Genomic DNA, 19,556 nt, shown 5'->3' on the forward strand with positions numbered 1-19,556 from the left:
AGGGAGGGAGAAAAAGATGGGATAAAGAGATAGAGAGTAAAATGCAAAATAGAGAGGAGAGAGCGAGAGAGAAAAAGAGAAATTAAGAAAAACAAAAATATAGAGAGAAGGGGGGAGTAACAGAGAGAGAGAAAGAGGCAGAGTTAAAAGAGAGAAAAGGAGAGATAAAGACGAAAAAAAGAATAAGAATAATGGAAAAATATGAACGTTTCAAAGGGAGCCCACTCGTTATTGAGGTAGAGCCGGCTTAAAAAGCCATTTCTTTCGCCAACGACCCATCACTACTCAACGCAAGGGGGAACAAGCCCGGACACATTACTGTACTCATGTCGTCTCACACGCACGACCGTGTAACTCTCAATCCCGCAAGATTGACAACATAAACAAGAACTAGAACAAAAAAATTGTGGACACAAAAAAGAAGATTATAAAACGACTTGAAAATTTAAGAAAAAAAATTATTCCGCTGTCAATCTGGGGAGCCGGCTTTGGAAGGATGAGGACTTTGGAGGATGAGTTGACCTCCGCGGCCGCTTTGGGGAACAGCGCCGAAGTCGAGCGGCTCCTGCGGGCAGGGGCGTCGGTCAACGCGGCCAACCGGCTCGGTCACACCGCGCTGCAGGTCGGGACGCGCGCCCGTTAATGGAATTACGTTTAAGCTTCAAAAATGGACATTTATTGATTTCTATTTTCATTTCTTTCCAAAATGTCCAAAAGGTGATGATGATGGGAAGCACTCCGGTGGCCCTGCTCCTTCTGGAGAGGGGCGCCGACCCCAACGTGGCGGACCGACGCACCGGGAGCACCCCGCTGCACGACGCGGTCCGGGCCGGCTTCGGTGATACCGCCCGGCTCCTGGTTCGCTTCGGGGCCGACCCAAGGACCAAGGATCACGCGGACTGTCGACCCTTGGATGTGGCCCGAAAACTCGGCCATTCTGACGTCGTGGCTTACCTGGAATCGCTTTAATTTTTTTGTATTATTATTTATTCGAGTTTACAACTTTTTGGAACGAAATCCAGATTTTGGTAGGAACAAAGCTTGGTGCTACTTTGAACCAGCTATTTTAACTTATTGACATATTTGGATTTTACTTGAATTAGTGTAAGCCACATTTTCTCACGTCACTAAAATGATGCACTTTAACAAACCCTCTCATCAATAATCAGAACCGCTTGTAACGCCTTATTTATAATAAAAAACATGGCGACAATGCAGGGAATAAATGGCATTTTTTGCACAAATTAGACCCCTTTATGACCTTTTGATTTCCTTTTGAACCGTTTTATCTTTTACTATTCAGGCTAGCATGTATGCATGTGCATACCTGTCAACCTCCACGGCTCCATGCTCTTACAAACCGTATTTTCCCTTACAAAATACAATTCAAACGTGTTTATTTATGCAGTTTAACATGTTTATATTGTACATGTGTTTTGTTATAACATATATATAGTTAATTAACATTTTGTTGTGAGATCCTGAGTGGCTCAACATGAATGAGGATTATTATAAAAAAAAGTTCAAAAATTAAGTAGCTTGGACGTTCACTGTAGAAGGAAAAAATACATGCAAATATAATTGAGTGGATTGATACATTTTCTTATTCAAATTATGAATTCATTTTCTGCATTCAATTATTGTTGGTAATATACTGATTAAAGGGATCACCACAAACCTGTCTTTTTTCATTTTCTCATTTTATATTTCCTTTTTTTCCTTAACTTCTTTAAACGACAATAATAATTTGTAAAAAAAAATGCATCAAAGCAAACGAGCCGTCTCTCTTTAATGAGTTGGGCCGAAAAAGCCGGTTTTATAAAAAGAGACGGACTTCCATTCACTACATAACTGCCACATGAAATCCGAGGCGGCAGATGCATGCGCACAGTAGCATCAAACCGCTCGCTTCGATTGCAACGAAAAAAAACGATACCGAGATAGAGGCTACCGCGGAGAACTCGTTTGACTTGATTGATTTGCCGTTTCGTGATAGTCGGTGTGTACCGGATGGTACCCATAATTGACAAATTTGCATTTTCCGTACAGATTTTCTCGTACATGTCTTAAAATGCATAATAAACGTACTTTGTACGGCAAAACCGTACAGGTTGACAGGTATGTTTATGACCTTTTGATTTCCTTTTGAACCGTTTCATCTTTTACTATTCAGGCTAGCGTGTATGCATGTGTGTGCAATGAGTCAGCACTCGTGTAAGAAATACGTTTTTAAAACCTGTTGTGCGCTCCCGTTTGAGCGGATGCAGTTAAAAATGAAATTGAATCATGGTGCAATTCATATAATTATACAGAAAAAAGTATACACACTTTGACCTTAAATTGCCAGTACTTTCCTTTCCTATTTCAGGTTTGATTTTGCTGTAAGAAATGTGGATACTAAACTTACACAAAAATATTGCTCTGAAAACGTTCTTGAAATGTGAAAATAAAGCTGAAGTGCAGAGAGTTCCACTCACAGATGCCCCAACATTTCTTAATAATGTTTTCAGGTTTTGGGGGGAACATTATACACCCTACGTACCGCGTAACCAATTATTTTAAAACAGAAAAAAAAAATAAGACTGTTGGCTATTTAAAGTCAAAGTGTGTATACAGATCTTGTGACAAATGAATGTTTTTTAAATGTGAGTGTGTTCTTTACTCTAGCCACCTTACATTAGGGGGATATTTTTTCTATTCTATCCATCTACCCTGATAATTTCCCTCGAGAGCGGTGACCGACAGCAAGACAAACACATATAAAAACAAAGAAAATTAAAAAAAGGGGAAAAAGTAGCAAAAAACACACAAAATTTTGTGGACCAGGGCCAACCCAAATGCCCAAACACCCAAACAAGTTAAGCACCTCGGCACCCAAGTCAGTCATACTTTCGTCCCTCCAGATGAAACGGGACACAAGAAAGCGGCCATGTCATACGGGTCAGCAGCAGGGCCCGACAGCTTTCACTGGTTTACCCCTGCCGCATCATACGGGTGTCCCGCCCATCCCTTAGAACGCGTGTATATATATATATATTATATAAATATATATTTTTTTCAATTAGAAAATACACACTGCAACATAATTGCAGCATACTGTAATGAAACAGAAAAAGAAAAACATGAACATCTTGTTCCAAAGCATGTTTTTTCGAATTTGGGAGGAAACTCGAGTGCCTGGAGGAAACCCACGCAGGTACAGGGAGAAGATGCTAACTCTGCACAGGAAGGCTGGTAGCTGGATTTGAACCCATGACCTCAGAACTGTGCCGCGGACGCGCTAACCGCTCAGCTGCTGTGCCGCAGCTATTATTGTCAGTATTGAAAAAATATTTTGGTTATTCATGTGCGGTCCCTCCAAGGTTTCTTCATTTTCCTCATGAAGTTTTTGAGTTTTTCCTTGCCCTCATGTAGGTTTTAGATCAGGGGATGGTGTAATAATAGTCTGTGGTTTGCAATAATCTGTGGTCTGTGCAGCCCTTTGAGACTCTTTGTGATTAGGGCTATACAAATAAACATGACTTGACTTGACACCTTGAAGATTCACGTTAAATGTATTCATTATTTCGGAAGGATTCACTTTGAAGAAAAGTGGTGCATTCGGGGACATTTGCATATATTTTCAAGAATAAAGCTTGCCAAGGACAAACGACCTCATCAAGTGACTTTAATATATACATTTTGCAATCCTCATACAGTTGTTTTTATAAGTTGAGTCAATAAGACGAAAACTAAATATGTCCTCTATAAGAATACAAAATAATGAACTGTTTACAAAGCATAGAATTATACGTGGTGAACATGTCCCCTTGGATAGCTGTTCAAATCAAATGGCATGCTCGTTGGTGACGAAGCGGAAAAGAGCGTCCGTTCCTTTGTTTGCGGTTCAGTGTTTGGGCAACATGACTGCCGACTGGGCCATCGCCTGCAGGAGAGCAAACAAATTATTATTGTGTGTGAGTTGACACCAAGGCGGATCCGTATTTACAATATTGTTCCAATAAAGGAAGTCACTGCTAGTAAAACGAATTGGAACTGTATGATGCAGACAACTTCGTGAGCCGTAATGAAAGTGAAATGTTATTGGATTCAATAGATTTGAATTCATTTTTCATAATTATAATATGTGAAATGAAATGAAATGATCTGCATTTATATAGCGCTTTTCAAGTCAATGACTTCCCAAAGCGCTTTACAGTGTGCTTCACATTTCCCAATAGCGGCCTTGCAGCCATGTAAGACGCTAACCTGCTTATTGGGGGTATGAGGGGTTCAGTGTCTTACCCAAGGACACTTCGACATGTACCACGGACAAGCCGGGATTCGAACTGGGACGAGCGCTCTACCTCCTGAGCTACTGCCGCCCCGTGTAATACCTGCGTCTGAAACTCGTGACCAAAAGTTAGCGGACACCAAGACAGACAAGTTGCCTGCCCAGCCATAAAGTTGCCTGCCCCTTTTTTCACAAATTGAAACACAAAAAGACGACGCATCACAAAAAAATCAATTGTTGCAAAGTATTAAGGATTGATAATCAGAATATATAACAGAACAACACTTAAAAAATAAGTTTTTTATAAATCTACTTATAACATCCATTGCATGTATATGACATCGCTATTTTCCATCTGCCATCAGTATGTACCTATATTTACTCATCTTCATTCATGCAATGTTTGCGTTGCATCGTCTGCTATGAGCCATGTGAACTCCTCTTTCCACGATGCTTTTAATGTACGTTTACGTTTTGGAGCATCATCAATTTTGTTAGCTTCTTCTGAATCTTTCCTCTGGGGCTGAGGTTTTGGCTTGATTCCTAACCACTTATCCATTTTTCTTGTGTTCTCTGTGCGTCTACTTAGGAAAATGATATGCGCAACCTTATAACGCTCGGGAAAGTCCGGAAGCAAGAAGTTATTCGATGCAGGCTTCTGATTGGCTGCCGAGAATGCAAATTACCAAACAAACTGAAATACTGAAATTTCCAAACCGAACGAAGATTTCAAAACCTGAATAAAGAAAACGTTGGATTTGAAAAACATTTTTCTTTTTTTTTCCCCCCTTGAAAAAGATGTCGGCCACCCGGGCGGAGACGTTTTGTAACTTGTACGCCCGGCGTAAAAGATGCCAACCTGGGCATCCGGGAAGACGTTATTTCAAACACTGGTAATAGATATAGATGTAATATATGGCCTTCGTAGCCTTTGTTTTACCAAACTGCATCAAGTTCTTTGTATTTTGCACTGTGTGTTCAGTATGGTAGGCTGGAGCACCATTTTCTGTGGTGTGTCTTGGGCAAGTACAGCCCTGGTGGTTTTCACCTGATCTCAAACAGGCATACATTTTAGGCTAATGCGCTAACCACTGCGCTTACAGAAATATATGTATACAAAATAATCAGACATAAGAGCAAAAATAATGATGTCCAAGTAAAAAATCAAATCAAACAGGTACCAATACTCAACTCTTTAATAGTCATGGATACAAGATACTGTATTTATTTTTAAAGGGACACTGTGTAGCATTTAGCACCTCCTAACAATCAAATAAACGTGCATTTGAAACACATAAATCGAGTCATTTACAATTTTACAGTTTTAATTTTCCATTTATATGTTAGTTATGTTGTTGAAAATAAAAAAAAAGTGGTAAAAAACCTTCATAAGAACAACAAAATTGTTTTGAATAACAAGCACAAATACAGTATGATATAAAAGTGGATCTTTTAAAAATACTCGTAGGTTGAAAAATCTGCATTTATTTTACATAACATGAGGCTCACCTGATGGGAGCTGACAAAATTGTCTGTCATCTTGCTGCTAAGGGTACTCAAACACCTCATAAATAATTCAGTGCAAAAAGAGAAGTAAAACTGTGAATTTTGGTTACCATCTCCATAGTTTGTATTGTTCCTCGTGCATTTCAGCACTTGTCCAGTGAGCTTCACAATACAGCTATATCTAGTGGTCAAATAATACACACTGTCCCTTTAATGGAATAGGATTCAACATTTGATGATGCATACGATTAGTGCTTTTATTATATCGTCCATTTTGTCACTTTTGTTCGACACACTTAGAACAATTTCTAGGTTCCCGTCTGGCATTGTTCACGACTTTCAAACGACCTTCAATGAAAAAGAAAAGTGTGAATAGCAGGGTAAATACTTGACTGCTGAGTTATTTGATTACTCCACGCAGCCCTTACTGATGACACACGATGCCCTTACTGATAACACTCGACGCCACGGGTCGGGAACCTATGGCTCGCGTGCCGTATGTGGCTCCTCTCAGGAGCACGTATGGCTCGGAGACCAAATTGATTCTGTGTGTATTTACTCTAAATCGTTTCAAATTTGAGTGAAGCCGCAAAGCCAAACCGACGCTGAAGTAGTTTTTTGTATTTTTTTTTAGTAATTTTGTAACATTACTGTATTCGTAGTTTTTATTGGGTAATATTTTTGTAGTAGTATTCTTGTAATTAAGTAAAGCAGCAGGCAATGGATTTGACACCTAGGCCTTCAGTAGTACCATGTCTGAAACAATCCAACACTCAAGACCTATTTTATGGTTATTCAAATCTGCGATAGATATAAAATAGCATGACTAATAACCTCATCAAATTCCAATATTATTCAGGAATATTGCCACTTTCATTCGCCCAAAACCCAATATATTTGCGCACACAATCCATCCTTTCTTTTCTAAAAACAATAAAAATTACTCAAACAGATTATCCGTGCGTTTCAGCTCCATCAAAAAGTTCACTGCTATCCGTGTGTGAATGTGTGTGAATGGGTAAGTGTGAAGCAAAGTGTAAAGCTCTTTGGGAGGTCTTCAGTGACTTGAAAAGCTCTGTATAAATGCAGACCATTTACTTCTCCAGTATATATATAGTGCACATTTTAACAATAGTGTACAGTCAAGGTGTCACATCAAAAAACCTCGGTTTGGCTCTACATCGCCAAGGAATCCTTTATATCAGGGGTGTCAAACTCATTTTTACTCGGGGGCCACACGAAAGAACAAACATTCTGTCGGGGGCCGGACTAGTAGATTAAAGAAAAAGAGAGATAAAGAAATAAGAGAAAGAGGGAGGGAAAAGAAGAGAGAGAGCGGGACAAAGAAAGAGAGAGAGGGAGAGAGCGTGAGAAACAAAATAGATAAAAAGAGTAGTCGTTAGAGAGGGGGGAAGAAAGGAAGAGGAAGAAAGAAATCCAAAGAGAAATAGAAAGACAGAAGGAGAGAAAAGAAAGCGCGAAGGGCAGGGTAGGTAACCCTAACCCTTAAAAAAACACAGGGAGAGAAAGAGACAAAGAGCAACAAAGGAAGAGCAAAAGAGAGGCACAGAGAGTGAAAGAGACAGAGACAGAGTGGGAGAAAAGCTGTGGAAGAGACAGAGAGAGAGAAATAAATAAAAGTACAGTGTCTTTGTGAGAGGCACCTGGCTTTGGCAACATCAAGTTGACATATTTTACCCTGCAGCTTGTTTTTCTCTTGTGCTACCCTGAGTGTTGTCTCGCAGGCCGGATTCAATCCCTTAGCGGGCCTGTTATGGCCCGCGGGCCTACTGTTTGACACCTGTGCTTTATATGGAAGCTCATGAAATAAACAGTGTTCACTGTTGGGACAACTTATGATGCAAATCCACATTATAGACTAAATAGGCCGAAACACCAGAAGAGCACCGAGAGCAATTTGATTAGATGATCGGTAGGGATGGGTGGATCTATGCAAAGAGCTCAAAACCATCCCTTCCGGCTTCTTGCCCTGCGCTGGCTGTGCCCAAAAGTGAATACGCCGGAATCCTTGTTTGCAGAATTTGGTGACATTTTTACAAAACAACTGCTTGCACCTTGTTTTGAAACCATCATTTATGAAAAAACATGAAGGTCAAAATGAACCTCAATGCTACCTCATATCTTTTAGATTTAATTTCCCCCTATGTTCCTGTCCGGAGCCTTCGCTCTGGTAATACTGGTCTACTAGTGTGCCCAAGAGCCAAGAAGAGATCGGCATGTTCGAGAGCGTTCTCCATTCGGGCCCTGATGCTGTGGAGAGAACTGTTTGAATCTAGGCTTAAAACATTCTTACACTCTATCACTAATGAATGACCAATATTTCATGTTGACAATGTCTGTGTATTGTTTGTTAATGCAACTTCTTATGGTTTCTATTTTCCTCATGCTGAGGTTTTCCTTGCCCTCATGTAGGTTTTAGATCAGGAGATGGTGTAATAGTCTGGAGTTTGCAACAATCTGGTCTGTGCAGCCCTTTGAGACTCCTTGTGATTAAGGGCCATACACATAAACATGATTTGACTCAACGATCTAAAGTTATTGGGGGAGGGAGACAAGTTTAAAGTGGTGTAATTGTTGACATTTGGGCATTATTCTTTTTTCATACATGAAATCATCAAATGTCAGGCAGTGAAATTAAATGTGCTGAAGACTGAGCTTTAGTCTGGAGAGCGTGTTTAGCAGTTATGTTGAATTCTGTCTCAAAATATATGGCACGTCTCATTCCCAAAATAAAATCAAAATATTTTGCTTTTATGGCTCTTTGAGTCAAAAAGGTTCCCTGGTCCCCCTGGTCCGTATAGCCTTACCTTTAAGGATGACACGGTCTGGCTCCAATCCACCTGGCTTATCTGTGGGATGGCTGTCAGTAGGATACTGCTGGCCTTGTTGGCGTTCTCCTTCATCGTCTTCATCACGTTGTCTACGCAAACCTGCCGAGTGGCAACAAACAACAAAGTTGAGAAGTCAGAATACAGCATTACCAAAATTCTCTTCATAAATAACAGAAGAGCGACTCAACTTCCACAAACTATATACCCTATTACTCACATAAGTCTAGATCATAAAACTTCTTTAAAATAGCAAAATACCAATAGACAAGAAAGTAAACATCGACTCGCGGAAGAACATTTTTTGGCTTCTGCAATCTTGAGAGCTTGCAAACAAACTAACACATAGCGAGACAATCCATATCCATTTTGTTTCCGGGATTGAAACCATTCGAAGCTCTTCAGTCCTAGCGACTGTTCATGTTTGGATCCGCTGTTTGCACATTTGACAACAATTTCCGAGGATGTAATCTTTTTCGATCTTCTGACATTGTTTTTCTCTACACCAAGGCTCTCACACTCAATTTACTTGGGGGCCACAGGAGATTGGGTCAAGCCGAGATGGATTTTGGTTTTCCACAAGAAAAAAAAAAGGAAAAAAATCATTCAACTGGTCTTGAATATCTGTTCAGAATTAATGTGAAAATAAATCAATCAATCAGTGATAAATTAACAAGCCGCACTTACATTAAAGTGACAGCATATAATTTGACCTCTAGATGTCACTCCATTGTGTAGTGCAACCAAAAAAGGAGTACTCAAAGGGATTAAATCACAAGATTTTTCTTCATTTTTTTGCATCATACAAACTTTTTGGTTGTACCCGCAGCAGCAAGATGGCAGAGAATGTATGTACATAGTCATTACCTTTTTTTATATACATATTTGATTAGAATTTTTATTCTATCTTAGTTTTAAACATTGTACACTGGATTGCAAAGAAAATTACATTGGAATTTTAAATGTAAACGACAATAAAGACAATCTTGAATCTCGAATTTTATGTGAAATAATTGCTAATTTTTCAAACCAGTTTTTTTCAAAGAAGTATGTTTGTATCAAAGTTTGTGGGGGTCTTATCCCGCTTATTTTTTAAAGAAATGTTTTTTTTTTTTTAATTTAACAATTTTCTTTCTACTGATGGTAAGCGCTAAATAATGGACACCGTACCTTTAAACTTTCATATAAAGTCCAGTTTGCTTGGTTTCCTGCTGGTTTGTTGTTCCATGTCCCCTTCCTACGCACTGCTTACGGTTTGCTACTGGTGACCCACAACTATCCATCCATTATCTGCACCACTTATCCTCAGTTGGGTCCGGGGGCGCTGGAGCACGTCACAGCCATCTTCGGGCAGTGAGCAGGGGACATAGAGACAAAAACTCACTCGCTAAATCACACCTAGGGACAATTTGGACCGTTCAATTAACCTGACACGCATGTTTTTGGAATGTGGGAGGAAACCGGAGTCCCCGGAGGAAATCCACGTAGGCATGGGGAGAACATGCAAAGTCCACACAGGAAGGTTTGATCCCATGACCTCAGAACTGTGCCGCACACGCGCTAAATAATAGTAAAACAACAACAGGTAAATAAATAAATAAATGGAACTTATTTTTCTTTCTATGCAGCCCGGTGCCAAAGTACCCACGACCCAGTACTGGTCCGCAGCCTGATGGTAGCCGACCACTATTGGTAATCCCTTTCATGAATTTGTTACCTCCCGTATCGAATATTGTAATGCAATACTCTGGGTCGCTCGAAGACTGGCATCGAGAGCCTGCTGCTGACACAAAATGTTGCAGATTAGGATGTGATTTTAAGGTTCTGTTGGTATTGTACAGAAAATATGCATGTATTTGCCCCCTTATATATTTCAGATTGAATTTCCTCCTATGTTCCTGCTCGGAGCCTTTGCTCAGAAAATACTGGTCCCAAGAGCCAAGAAGAGATCCGCAGGTTCGAGAGCGTTCTCCATTCAGACCCCGGTGGTGCTGTGGAATGCTCTGCCCTCTGAGATTCCTGCAACCTCAGTGAAACTGTTTAAATCCAGGCTCAAAACTCACTTTTATTGTATAGTTTATGAATGACCTATGTTTCATGTTGACAATGTCTGTTTATTGTTTGTGGATACCCATTGCAATCTGGTGATCTTGGAGGGGGGATTTTGCTGACGTTTTGAGATATTCCTTGCCCTCATGTAGGTTTTATGGGATGGTGTAATAGTCTGTGATTCCCTTTTGGTATACAAATAAAGATGACTTGACTTGGTCCATGCCAAAACTATGTCCTTGGTCACGATTGCCACAGAGGCCTCTCGGTCTGTGCAAATGCAGCAGCTGTGTTGCACGTGGGCGTCCGATCCGGCAAAACCTTGCTTCCTAGTTTCTGCCGCTGACCTTTTTCTCGTCCGGTTACAGAGCTTTGCCACATCCGGCCACTCACTCCGGATTCACAGGATCTCCTGCGACGCCCCCGGCCCCCCGGTAGTCCCATACTACCGCCCCTCCTCCGGCTGATGGGCAGCCAGCGTCCGGCGCAAGCGCTGCCGTAGGAGGTTGACTCACAATGACTCATGAGCTTCGCTGCCTCTATCACGGCAAACATTCTCAATACGCTTACTTTTCTATCGGTGGAATGTTTTTTATTTCGTGGAAAACTCGATGAAGCCCTACTTTACCTTGACCCCAAGTAAATTGAGTTCGAGACGCCTGGTTCAGCTCACCAAACGTATAGTGTCAAATCATTTGTAAGGTGAATCTTTATTATTTTATGACATATTGATACTATGAGCATTGCAACCGTTGTAATGGTGATTTTTAATATTAGACAGACAATATTTTTCGAAAAAAATGTAACTGAGTAGTCCTGGTGTACTGTCATTTATCATTGTTGCAGAAACACTTATTTTCTAAGGCAAAAATAAAGAAAGAATGGAACGTTTTTTTTTTCATTTTTAAAGAAATGCAACTAGCATTATGACTTGTTAAATAAAGGTTACTTAATTAGAGGATTATGATCCTTTTCCAATACATTTTTAGTCAAATCTGTGTTATTCAATCGATACTTTTAGTCTTCATGGACTTTTCTTTGCCACATTATATTTTTAACATAATATTAATCAAAAAAATAAATAATAATAATAATTATTATTATGTTTATAATCATTATAATGATTATTATTATTGGAATAATAATAATTTTCATTATTATAAAATAGGTAAGGCGCTTTTGTCTGTACGAGGGGGGATTTAAATGAAATGGTCCATAAAAACATATAGATTGTATTTTTTAAAAGAAACATTGTCTCATTTAGCAAATCCTTGTAGTTAAAAAAAACCTTTGTGCTTAAAAAAAATATACATATTGATTTCGAAAATAGGCAAAAATACATGAAAGAAATGTAAAATAAATTTCAATTTCTTGACCTAAAATGAGGCAGCCACTATCTTACTGCTTAAAACCTTATGAAAGGCTGGGCAGTGAAAAATTATGGGATTTAGTCACTTTAAGTCCCCATAGTTTGTATTCCTCCTTGTGCTTTGTAACACCTGTTTACGGTTGCACAATGCAGCAACACCTGGTGGTCAAGTATTACACAGTGTCCCTTTAAAGACTTCTTCCTTCTCATATTGCGATGATCATAAAAAAACTGAACGAAGCATCAGTTTACGAAAATGTGAAAAAAAAGTATGATGACTCAAGTTAAAGAAAAAAAAAAAGCATTCGCTCACCGCCTCCTCGTGCTCCTTCCAGCAGTCATAGTCCGTCGCCATAGCGATGCTAGCGTAGCACAAGCCCGCCTCCTTGGCGAGGACCACTTCGGGAACAGTGGTCATGTTGATGACGTCGGCTCCCCAGCGGCGGAACATCATGCTCTCTGCCCTGGACGAGAAGCGGGGCCCCTCGATGCTCAACATGGTGCCCTTGACGTGGCATTTGATGCCCAGAACTCGAGCGACTTCCACCAGAAGCTGCAGGGGAAAACCAGTGCAGTTGGAGGTGAAAATAATATCAGGTCTAAAAAAAAAAAAAAAAAAAAAAAAAAAAAAAAAAAAAAAAAAAAACAGCCCAAGCCTAACCAATTAACTTGATTTGCAGTTAATTGGTTAGGCAAACCGGAAATTTCACATTTTAGATTTGATGACTCGGGAGGAAGAGAGATGATTTACTTAAACAAATTAAAGCCTGTCTTTTGTAATGTAGATAAACAAGATTGAGTAAACATTTACATCTTTTGTTAAATAACCAACAATTTTCTATCATTGATGATTTTTTTAAGAAGTGACGGAAAATTTCTGAGGCCGTCCATTTTGAAGGGATAAAAACTGGGCTACAAATAACAGTAGCACTACGTCAAAACAATCTAGCGTGGCACTCTAAAAGAGAATCAGGCATAGAGACAAAGAAGAACAATGATGGGTGGATAACTTAAAAAAAAGTTAACAAGAGAGAAGCCAGGACCAACTCAAAAGTAATGATTGACATTTTAGGCTCGACCCGAGCTGAAATTCGGAGGTCGGGCTAAGGCTTAAGATCTTACCTCTAATTGGAGGTTACTCGGTTGTGGATGGTTGTACTTACCTCTCGGGTCCTATTGCAGAAGGGCTCAGCCATGGGAATGTGACACACGCCCGGGGGACTTGTTGGCTGGCCATCAAAAAACGTTTGCGCCCTCTTGGTGGTACTAAATGCACATACAGTTTTTAGTTTAAGTTGTGAAGCAGCAGAAGGACAAGGATAGATGGTTTTCCACACACCCTACATCATTGAATGTGTGGGTACTTCATAGGCATGCCTTCTTTTTAGGCTTACACTGAGGAACACAGTGGGCTAGTCAACAGTCGACTAATTTGGGGGAATTTGAAGAAGTGCGCAATGTAAAGTCAAGTCAAGTCATTTATTTGTATAGCCCTACATGACAAAAAGTCTCAACGGGCTGCACGATAAGTACCGTGTATGGCAGGGGTGGCGAACAAGTTTGACACAAAGCCGAAATTTTTAACTGTGAGAGTCAAAGAGCCAAACCACGCACTGACCTGCCATGACAGACAGACACACACAATTAAAAACATATTATTTCCCATGACACACTCCTCTCCTTACAATACAACAAATATTGTTCCTGTGTTGATTTCAAGGAAAGTCTCATCTCATCTCATCAGCCGTACCGCTTATCCTCATTAGGGTCGCGGGGGGGCTGGAGCCCATCCCAGCCATCTCCGGGCAGTGGGCAGGGGACACCCTGAACTGGTTGCCAGCCAATCGCAGGGCACACAGGGACAGACAACCCGTTCGCTCATTCACACCTAGGGACAATTTGGACCGGCCAATTCACCTGAAATGCATGTTTTTGGAACGTGGGAGGAAACCGGAGTGCCCGGAGGAAACCCACGCAAGCACAACATGAACTGTGCCGCACAAGCGCTAACCACTGCGCCGCCGTGCTGCCCTCAAGGAAAGTGTCCACCCAAAATACACACAAAAAACTAAACATGAAACAAGGCAAAGAGCCACAGTATATAGAAAATATGATGAGGCAAAGAGACGCATTCTTATTGGCCAAGAGCCGCATGCGGCTCTAGAGCCACGTGTTAGCCACCCCTGGTGGAAAGTCTTATATTATTTAAATGTGAAACTAAGAAATACAACAGAGTAGTACCTCTACGTAAACGGGGGTAAGAACCCCAGCGAAAAAGGGAAATCCAAGGAGTAGAAACCTTATATATATATATATATATATATATATATATATATATATATATATATATATATATATATATATATATATCACAATTTATTTATTACTCAGGAACAAACCCAATTTACAGGCCTATGTAATTAACAAATAAAACGTTTTTTTGTTTTCTTACAAATAACTTCTGTACTGTTATTCATTATTATCATTATTGCACAACTTAATGAATTACGGACCGGATCCACTTTACACAATACATTGCTGCCATTCATTTTTTGTATGACCCATCATTTTCATCATTGTTACAAAATCTTTGCACTTATACACATTTCATAGTGCCTTGTTTAGATGAGCCGTATGTGGCGATGGCGCTTCATAGGACCGTGTGTACAAACTAATGCCAGCTGCAGTTATATTAGCTGTCAATACACCTAATAAGCATTTAACACTTTAAAGGGATAGTGTGTATTGTTTAGTGCCTCCATGCGGTAAAAAATACCCCGAGATCATTCAATAATGAACTAATAATAAATAATCAAATAGAATTAACAAGGGTGAGACACTTGGGGTTCTCAATAAAACAACCATTAAAATAGTGTAATATTAATCACATACATTCCGTCCACAATGTCAGTTGACCTTGTGAACAAGGACAACAATAATCAAAGAATTTCAAGCATCCATGTGAACCGCATTCACGCCACAACGAGCGACAAATGCGGAAGTGACACCGTTGAATAAAACAAAAACTCACTGAAACAAAAAACACGTAATACGTTTGTTGATTGATTTTTCTTTTAAATTTGGAGGCAAGGGAAAAAACGATAAAACAACATTGAATGCTTCCTCTAATCCAGCATGTCAAATGCTAATGTTAGTTGATACAGACAGCATACTAGTATAACATCTTCTGCCATTACAAATTGAAATTCTGAAAATTCTCAACTTTGTGAGTCATACGAGAAACGTGAGAGGAGGAAGGAAAGTTCAGAAAAGTTCAAGAGAAATCCCTTCGTAGTAAAGTTCCGGCTGTTTTTTCTCTTGCCCGGTGTGGAATTTCACATTGTTTACATTTTTTTCAATGCTCACTGTTGACACACCAAAAAGCATCAGGCCGAAGTGACACCAATTTCTGTGACGAAATATGAGTGAGCTTTAAAAAATGTGGAAACAAAAATCCTGTTAACGAGATGTGTGAGAAGGCATCAAGTTTCCATTATTTCCGACTTCTGCATTATTTCCCAATACTTTTGTGCTCTCTTAAATATAACAACCTTAAATTCCGGAATACGGAGAGCCCCTGATCAAAAGCAACAGCCCAAATATAGGAAAGGAACTAAATTTTGTTTTAGTAGGATTTAAAACTATAGCTTTGAACAGCCATACAAATGAATGCATTCACGTCCATTTCTTACATTGTAAGGCCAGTGCACACCTTCCGCCAACCGTTTGGGGGAACTTGGTTGAGGCCTTTGGCTGCAGAACGCCATCTGCGCCATGGCCCCGTACACTTGATGCATGACTGCGTCCTTTTCAGTTCTGCTCAGTTATTTACGCCACGTGTTTTCGGATCATGTGACCCTTCAAGATGGCGTTTTCGAAGATGAGCATATCTGCCAGATTACGACACAGAGTTTCTGTTGTTGTCATTGTCAGTTGCCGCAGTAATGGACCGAATTGAATTTGTTTGTCATCGTTCTTCGAGAATTAAAGGAAGCTTCAGCGACCTAAAATTGAGGCCGGTGATGCGAAAAAAGTGTAGCACTTTTTATTAATAACTTCCACTGCTGTTCAGTTCGTAATAGAAGTATCATCGGGCCTAAAGAAAAATCCAGTCAGACTCCACCCAGGCCCGCGGGTATCAAACATCGACTCATGCCGACCATAATAACTTGGTGAGACAGAAACTGAAGCAAATATGCATTTTGATATTGTGTTTGTGAGGACTTGGGAGGGGTGATTTTGGATGTACATACACTCCCCTACTTACGATCATTCGACTTAGGTAAAATGGTGGATAAGAATGTTTTTTTCGGGATGTCGGAAAATATCCGTACATCGCTTTAAGTTAGATTATGTATTGCTTGCATCTTTTTCCAAGTACTGGACATTACTGAAGTGCTTCTTTCCGCCGCTACCGGCATGTGGTGGCAGTGTGAGAGGTCACCCAGCATCCACCCTGAAGAAGAAATCCGGCTTCTACTTCCAAATTCGTGTGTAAACATATAGTACTACGTGTACTGTATCTCTAGCGTGCTAAGAACTTTGACGTTTTCATTGTTCATCTTGATCCATTCATTATGGTTAGTGTAAAGTGGCGAGCAGTTTCTTTTAAAATGAAAGAGGAATAAGAAAGCTTGATGCGGTTGAGAAAATGGTCTGAATGCTTTTTTTCGGCAACTTTTTATCACGGAAGAGGACCTCTTGAAGCACATCATCCAAAAATAAGTTAAACGCAACTTTAGATAGATAGATACTTTATTCACCTATTAATCTTTATAGAGAATAATATTTCATGAAATGTTTATTTTTGAGTACAAAACAATATTAGTTACTTATACAAGCCTTAAACATACATATATAAACCTTAAACATACAAAATATAGCACTGAATGAACTTACGAACAAATTCAACTTACCAATCTTGTTCGTAAGTAGGGCAGCGTCTTTATACATTGAAGACCTGATTTGCGGGTGATAAGTTTAAATATTCCGAGTACAATGCAAAAAGTCAAGAAAGTGCTTATTTTTCCTTTATATAGATTGAAATGACCTGAAGTGGATGTGGATTATAGAATTATAGAACATCTGTAACCATAAAGTTAGTCACAAACTATGATTCGGATTTGTTTAAATATTCCGAGTACATTGTAAAATGTAAATAAAGTGCTGTTAAACCTCCCGTTTTGCTACTGTTGTGTATAATATGAACAATATTAGCAAAATTGTTGACTATTTTCTACCCCAAAAAGAGTGTTATGAATGTAAAAGACGCTACTGCGGTGTTTTGTATTTAGAGCGCATGCGTTGTGAAAAAGAGCAGCTTGCTGTTTTTCTAGGAGCCGCCGTAAAAAAAAAAGGATTACGTCGCACTGAAATAAAAGCCAAAGTCTTTAAGGTGGAGCAATAAAGTAGCGGCCTGTAGTCTGGAATTTACGCGGGACGTGTGTGTCTTCTTTAAGAGTAGACTGTTTTGAAAAACACAAAAGATGGAAGCATAACTTTGAGCAGAATTTGAGATTGACATTTTACCGGTCGATGAATTGATCAATGATGACGATGTCCCCGGGCTGGATTTCTTCCCTCAGCGATCCGCAAGCGGTGGTGACCAGCAGATGTGTGCAGCCTTCTTCCTTCAGTGCCCAGATGTTCGCTTGGTAGTTAACATTCGAAGGCATGATGCTGTGTTGCCTTCCATGCCTGACCATGAAGGAATTCATAAAGGTCATTAAAAGACAATTAGGCCCAAAGAAACTATGAAGAAAATAATTATTTGTTTTACTAAATGGAAAATAATTAAAAGTTTGAGGTAAATAATTATTATAATTATTTATAAGAGGTAAATAATATGATATAAATAAAATAGATTAAAAAGTTAACTTGATTTAATTAATTAATCGAATTTCTATATTATGTTTAGATCCAAACTTATGCTATCAGTATGCACCATTTGTAAACCTGTAAATTCTCTTGACAACCACTTGATGGTGCAATTGTAAAAACTTGAAATTTTATAGCGCTTAACCAGCTCGACATTTAATTCCTCAGAGTAATTAAACATTTGAACAAAATCAAACTCTGTTACTATTTAAATAGATGGTTCCTACCTTGCTAGGAGCACACATTCTACATTTTTGATTTTCCCCAAAATCAACGCATCGGATGGCTGTCGACCCCCAAAAAAACAGAAATAGTACAGAAATCAGAAATTTAAAAACAAAACAGAAAAGGACATGGGGTAACTTAAGAATACATTCAAAAACAAACCTTTCCGTAGGGAGTATCAACATAACGTTCGGTTCTTCCCTCCAGTATATCGGGATCGTCCAAACCCGAGCCGCCAATTATTCCAATCTACAAGATTAAAACAAAAAAAGAGAAAGAAATGTATTGTTTGTGGGTGTGATATTTCCTTTTAATTTGAAAAGTTGATGTGACGTAATCCTGGAGGCGTCCTCGTGGAAGTAAGTGCTATGCTAACAATGACGCTTAATATGTCCCCTGAAATATAAATCAAATTATTATTTTCGAATAAAAATAAAAGTCTCACAACACATGAGCTTGTACCGCATACTAGTCTCATAATGATCTTCATGCATAGCCATGCTGCTTCTGTTCTACTAGCGTGATGCACCGCGATTAAATATGAATAAGGATAATTCAAAAACAAAAATGAATATCTATAAATGTGTTGGTTTTTTTTACCTTAACGTGTGTCAAAGTAGACATGGCGTGCACGACTCAAAAGTTTTAGAGAGAAGTGGGGGAATATGCGAGCTGGGCAAGTTGCAGCAAAAGCAGTACATTGGGTGACAAGGAAGAGCATTGCAACCAAGAAGAATCTTCCTGAATACTAGCGCCCTTCAAAGTAAAAGGAAAGAACCCTAGAATTAAACATGAAGGCACATAAACGAGGCAGCACGGCGGCGCTGTGTGCGGCAGAGTTCTGAGGTGAAATCAAACCTTCCTGTGTGGAGTTTGCATCTTCTCCCCGTGCTTGCGTGGGTTTCCTCCCACATTCCAAAAACAGGCGTGTGAGGTTAATTGGCCGGTCCAAATTGTCCCTAGGTGTGAATGAGAGAGTGAGTTGTCTGTCTCTGTGTGCCCTGCAACTGGCTGGCAACCAGTTCAGGGTGTCCCCTGCCAAATGCCCAAAGATAGCTGGGATCCCTACTGAGGATAAGCGGTGCAGCTAATGGATGGTTGGATGGAGTACAGTATAGTTACAGTTGATATTTTAGAAATGCATATCGACCTGAGTCTGCTAATTAGCAACAAAGGGTTGCCCTGAGCTTAAAATGTTGGAGACCCTTGTTTTAAACAATGCTGGACCAAGACTGAATTGGGTAGATGTATTCTTGGTGATTAGGAATAGGCAACACTGCCCCATTAGTGTTTCCAATTTTATTTTAAGAGTAAACAAGTGCTAGTGAATTCTAATTGCCGTTTATGTGTCTTCCATCCATTATCCGCACTGCTTATCCTCAGTAGGGTTGCGGGGGTGTTGGAGCCC

At 39.7% G+C, this 19,556-nt stretch overlaps 2 protein-coding genes across 2 annotated transcripts; one reads left to right on the plus strand and one right to left on the minus strand.

Annotated features, from left to right (window-relative positions):
* Nucleotides 1–312: 312 nt before the first annotated feature.
* cdkn2a/b (cyclin-dependent kinase inhibitor 2A/B (p15, inhibits CDK4)) lies at nucleotides 313–2,951 on the plus strand. The gene is made up of 2 exons (XM_088343081.1): nucleotides 313–622; nucleotides 718–2,951. The coding sequence occupies exons 1-2, from the start codon at nucleotides 497–499 to the stop codon at nucleotides 967–969; spliced, it is 378 nt and encodes a 125-aa protein (XP_088199207.1). The 5' UTR covers nucleotides 313–496; the 3' UTR covers nucleotides 970–2,951.
* Nucleotides 2,952–3,652: 701 nt separating this feature from the next.
* Nucleotides 3,653–18,912, minus strand: mtap (methylthioadenosine phosphorylase). The gene is made up of 8 exons (XM_088341887.1): nucleotides 18,749–18,912; nucleotides 18,311–18,397; nucleotides 18,151–18,209; nucleotides 17,576–17,743; nucleotides 13,210–13,312; nucleotides 12,360–12,599; nucleotides 8,608–8,730; nucleotides 3,653–3,925 (listed from the first exon to the last, which is right to left on the minus strand). Exons 1-8 carry the CDS (start codon nucleotides 18,770–18,772, stop codon nucleotides 3,887–3,889), a joined length of 843 nt encoding a protein of 280 aa, XP_088198013.1. The 5' UTR covers nucleotides 18,773–18,912; the 3' UTR covers nucleotides 3,653–3,886.
* Nucleotides 18,913–19,556: the final 644 nt, after the last annotated feature.

The sequence above is a fragment of the Urocampus carinirostris genome, chromosome 8 (genome assembly GCF_059441175.1).
Source record: "Urocampus carinirostris isolate Australia breed hairy pipefish chromosome 8, RoL_Ucar_1.0, whole genome shotgun sequence".
Taxonomy (NCBI): domain Eukaryota; kingdom Metazoa; phylum Chordata; class Actinopteri; order Syngnathiformes; family Syngnathidae; genus Urocampus; species Urocampus carinirostris.